We start from the raw sequence: 4986 nt of genomic DNA, 5'->3' as shown, positions 1-4986 counted from the left end.
CCCAGTTACTCAGGAGGCTGAGGCAGGAGAATAGCTTGAACCCAGGAGGCGGAGGTTGCCGTGAGCCGAGATCACGCCACTGCACTCCAGCCTGGCAACAGAGTGAGACTCTGTCTCAAAAAAAGAAGGGATACAACTCACAAGCACACAGTCTGGATCATCCACCCCACTCCTATCTCCCAACCTCCACGAGAACCCTGGACTCTCCACTGGGTCACCTTTCCTGCCCTGCAGCCTGGCTTGTGTGTGTGTATGTACTCAACAACTCAACAGGGTCCTTTGTTCCCCAGGCGTGAGGCCAGAAGCCTGGCTTGTGCAAGAAAGACAGAAAAAAGAGAGAGAGAGAGAAAGAGAGAGAGAGACAGAGAGAGAGAGAGAGTCAGAGGTCACCTGCATTCCAGGGTTTAACAGGAATTATTTTTAGAATTATTTGCTATTTGTTTGGAATGATTTTATTTCAGCAAGTCTAGACCTAGAAGTGACTTCAAGTGACCTATGATGGGTCAGAATAAATCTCCTCCAGTGCCCGGCACATCCCAGGAGCTCAATAGGAAGTGGTTGGCTGAATGAATGAATAAATGAATGAACGAATGAAAATTCATGAAGACCATAATCTGGCTAAAGTCAAACACAAGGGGAGAACAACCAGGGCCAGGAAACTAAAACTGATTGAACACCTAAGATAGCCAGGCACTGTGTTAGGACCTTGGCTTATTTAATTTTTTGAGACAGAGTCTCCCTCTGTCACCCAGGCTGGAGTGAAATGGCACAATCTTGACTGCAACCTCTGCTTCCTGGTTCAAGTGACTCTCATGCCTCAGCCTCCCAAGTAGCTGGGATTACAGGTGTGCACCACCACGCCCAGCTAATTTTTGTATTTTTAGTAGAGACAGGGTTTTGCCATGTTGCTCAGGCTGGTCTCAAACTCGTGGCCTCAAGGGATTCACCCACCTTGGCCTCCCAAAGTGCTAGGATTACAGGAATGAGCCATCACACCCTGCCAGACCTTGGCTTATTATTTCAATTTTAGAGATAAGGAAACTGAGGCTCAGCAATAAATGACTGCCCAAAGTGGCAGAATAAGCAGCATGTTTATCTCTGGAGACCTGCTCTTTCCTCCTGACACCATAAAGTTGTAAAAATGCAGTTACGGCCGGGCGTGGTGGCTCACGCCTGTAATCCCAGCACTTTGGGAGGCCGAGGCGGGCAGATCACGAGGTCAGGAGATCGAGACCATCCTGGCAAACACGGTGAAACCCCGTCTCTACTAAAAATACAAAAAAATTAGCCTGGCGTGGTGGCGGGCACCTCTAGTCCCAGCTTCTAGGGAGACTGAGGCAGGAGAATGGCGTGAACCCGAGAGGCAGCGGAGCTTGCAGTGAGCGGAAATTGTGCCACTGCACTCCAGCCTGGGCGACAGAGCGAGACTCTATCTCAAAAAAAAAAAAAAAAAAAAAATGCAGTTACACTCAACGTACCGCTATTGAGCTTCTGTTCTGGGCAGGGCTGCATGCTAGGTTCTGCACCGCTAGGATTGGGGACCATGATGAAGATGAGAGACATAGTGCTGTTCTCCAAAGTCCCAAAGGGGACAAGTATGCCACCGCTACACCTTTCTGGTCATAAGGCAGAGAGTGAGCAGTGTTGTTTAAGTAAGACCTTCTGCTCTCATTGCCATAGTTCTGGATTAGGCAGGCAGGGAAAAGGAGAGCCTGTAGACAGAAATCTAGCTTCTCAGTTGAGGGAGGGGGTCTCCTGAACAAAGGAGGCCACCAGCCTCCGGGAGACAGCGAAGGACTCGTAAAAAACGCTCTGAGAATCCAGCTCTTCAGGGTGCCTACCCTGGGCCTCCTCTGCACCTGGGCACTCTCCCACATGATCTGCAGCACACACTCTCACATGTACACCATGCCACACACCTAACTGCATTCACACACATATCCTTCGCCCTCCAGGTGCCAGGCTCATATCTGCTGTGAAGGAAATTTGTCTGGAGTCCCAATGGGACCCTGAGGGTGGACATTAACTTACCCAGAGGACTGATTCATTCTTGTTGGTGGATCAGGGACGAAGTGGGTCCAGTAGAGACCCTGCCTCACCCGTCCCACCTTTCAGTGAGCCCCTTCCCCATTCAGCAGCTGGCCCCCTCCCCACTTATACATATTTGTTTCTGCCCTTTGTTTTCCTCCCTGGCCAAATCCCCAAGGCTTCTTTGGTGATTAACCTCCTGCTTTAATTAGCTTAGTGGGGAGGAAAGCAGAGGCAGGGCAAGTTCAGGGTGGGAGTCTGGGGGGAATCTCATTTCAGTGGGGACAGGAAGGTTCAGCCCAGCTGGTAGCCCCACAAAAATGCCTAGCACACAATAATAAGTCCTATGCAACTGTTTGCTATTTCTATTAATGTGAAAGAGAGTCACCTGGTCCACAAAGCAAAAACTTTCTCCCATAGAGACCCCATGGTCCCCAGTACCACAGTGTCTGCAATCCAGGTTCCTGGGACAGAAGGAGGGGACAAGAGGCAGAAACAGACCACTCTCCCGGACCCTGTCTCTCCAATTCTTCCTCTTTCACTCTTGCTTGGTGGCAGTAGCATCAAATCCCACAATAAGGTTTACTGTTGATCTTATGTTAAATCCCCAGTCCAGGGGGCAAACTTCCCCAACTCCAGGGCCCTCCCGGGTTCCTCAGTCAAGATTCTCCTTCCCTGGATCTTCTGCCTAGCAAAGGAAAAAAAGCCCTGCAGTGTGCCAACTCTGCTCCCCCCCGCCCCCACAAACTCACCCCTTCTGAGATCCTCAGCTCAGGTTCCAGCACTCCCATTAGTGTGCAAACTCACTCTTTCCAAGAAACAGTTTAGGGAACTGGGCTAAACAGCTCAGCCCTCAAGGCCCCACATTGCTAAGTCTGTGAAGTCAATTCATCTGTTCCCTTGCCTCTCAGCAGGACTTTACCTTACAAACTAGTTCAGATTTTTGTTTTTCAAGTCACTCTAGAGAAGGACACCTTACCACTGTGGTATAGTTCACCCACCCACTGTTATAAAACTCTTTATGGAAGTTCTTCTTAAAGTCTGACCTCGAGCCCTCAAGCTGCAGTGTCATCCCTTCTTCCCTTGGGAAAGATCCAGACACAAAAAGGGTGATATAAAATAAATGCAGAAGATATGGGGTAAAGGGAGAAGAAAAAATTGCATTACACTCCACCTTCCTGAAACTCTAAAAGTGCCTAATTCTCCAAGCCTTACAAACTTCATTCTCACCAAATTTCCAGAGTCAAACGGGAATGAATGGTTGTGTGTGTGTGTGTGTGTGTGTGTGTGTGTGTAGGCAGGGGGGGGCCGGAGTCTCACTGGAATGCAGTGGCAGGATCTAGGCTCACTGCAACCTCCGCCTCTCGCGTTCAAGCAATTCTCCTGTCTCAGCCTCCTGAGTAGCTGGGACTACAGGCACCTGCCACCATGGTCGTCTAGTTTTTGTATTTTCAGTAGAGACGGGGTTTCACCTTATTGGTCAGGCTGGTCTCGAACTCCTGACCTCAGGTGATCCACCTGCCTCTGCCTCCCAAGGTGCTGGGATTACAGGCGTGAGCCACCGTGCCCGGCCCTGAATAGGTTTTCAATGGGAGAGGGGTGGAGGAAACACAGTGGAAATTACGATGAGTGCTAAAGAACAGATTACCCCAAGCTGTATTCACAGCCCAGGCCTGAAGGAAGTCTGGGTTCCCAGTCCATCCTGGTCTCTCCTCCCTCCTTCTGTCACACCCAAAGCTCAAGGCCCTCACCCCAAAAGGTTAAGTCACCCCAGGCCTTTAAGACTTTTCCTGCCTCCCCACTCTCCGTCCGACTCCCACTTCTATCCCTCCACTCCCTCAACCTCCGCACCTCATCACTCCACCGCCCTCCCGACTCCCTCCACCGAGCAGAAGGACGTGAACTAACTCACCTCCCAGTCGGTGCCTCTGAGATCTCCGAGACTGGGGGGGGCGGGGGGCGGACGAGGGGAGATGGCTTGCTGCTTAGGGATGAGGGGACCCCATCCTTTGCCAGGGGGTTCCAGCCCCAGCCTGGCACCCCTTCCTGGCCCCCACAATGCGCAGAGCCCAGCTCTCCCCCCATCGCTGCTGCGGGCTTTGTCTTCTCGGCCGAGAACCTCTCCCCGCGGCCGGGCTCCGGGATCGACTCTGGGAGAGCGGGAGGGGGAAGCGGAGAGGGAGCGCGGCAGGGAGGGGGGAGAGGGGAGCGGGAGAGAAAGCCGCAGTGAGCGAGCGGGGACAGCTCCCCGCCCCCCCCTTATTTCCATAAAAAAGCGGGCCCCCAGGACCGGCCGGCGCGGGGAAGGAGCGGGTCCTGGGAGGGGGCGCGCGGCGTTAGCCAGCTTCAAACCCGCTCCGTTTCCGCATACTACCCCTTCTCCCCGCACCCTCCCCTTACAAAATTAGGGACCTCGACTTCCATCCCACCCCTAGCCTGCCCGGGAGCTGCGAGGAAAGACCGAAGGGCACTATCCTCGGGTCAAGGAATTTGTCCCAGCGCCCCCAAGGGCGGGAAACTACAACTCCCGGCATGCCCCGGGCGCCCCCGGCGCGCCCCCCTCCCGTCAGTTCCATGCTGCTCCATCCAGTTCATTTAAAACAAAAGAGTTTGAGCGCTGGAAGGGGCTGGGCTCTATTGGGGGCCACTGAGCGCCGCTCCCGGACTGGGGCTCGGTGCGGGAGCCTAACGGGGGCGCCTGGACGGCGGGGGCTAGAGACTCCCAGGTCCGAGGCGGGAGGGGTGGGGGCAGAGATCCTGCAGCCCCCCGCCCCCCATCACCCCCGGAGAGGAGAGGAGATCTGCTTTCTTGGTTTTGCTTCTCTTTCCCCCCACCCCCACCCCGGGGGCTGGGGCGAGGGGAGTCGGGTTACAGGGTGTTTGGGGAGGGGGGCTTAGGGGGAGGGTCTATCTTTCTATCTCGCTTTCTTCCCCCCTCCCCAGTTCTTTGTTCCCCCC

At 54.0% G+C, this 4986-nt stretch overlaps 1 protein-coding gene across 1 annotated transcript in view; it reads left to right on the top strand.

Annotated features, from left to right (window-relative positions):
- Positions 1-4142: 4142 nt before the first annotated feature.
- The window catches only part of MEX3A (mex-3 RNA binding family member A), a gene marked incomplete at its 5' end in the record, with an annotated part of 11155 nt that continues 10311 nt past the window's right edge, over positions 4143-4986 (top strand). Inside the window, one exon of the mRNA XM_011928381.1 lies at positions 4143-4158. Within this exon, the coding sequence (XP_011783771.1) occupies positions 4143-4158 (16 nt within the window). The remainder of the gene's footprint in view (positions 4159-4986) is intronic.

The sequence above is a fragment of the Colobus angolensis genome, unplaced genomic scaffold (assembly GCF_000951035.1).
Source record: "Colobus angolensis palliatus isolate OR3802 unplaced genomic scaffold, Cang.pa_1.0 Scaffold77, whole genome shotgun sequence".
NCBI classification, from domain to species: Eukaryota; Metazoa; Chordata; class Mammalia; order Primates; family Cercopithecidae; genus Colobus; species Colobus angolensis.
Note: the sequence above shows the minus strand (reverse complement) of the source record. Positions and strands in the feature narration are given on the sequence as shown.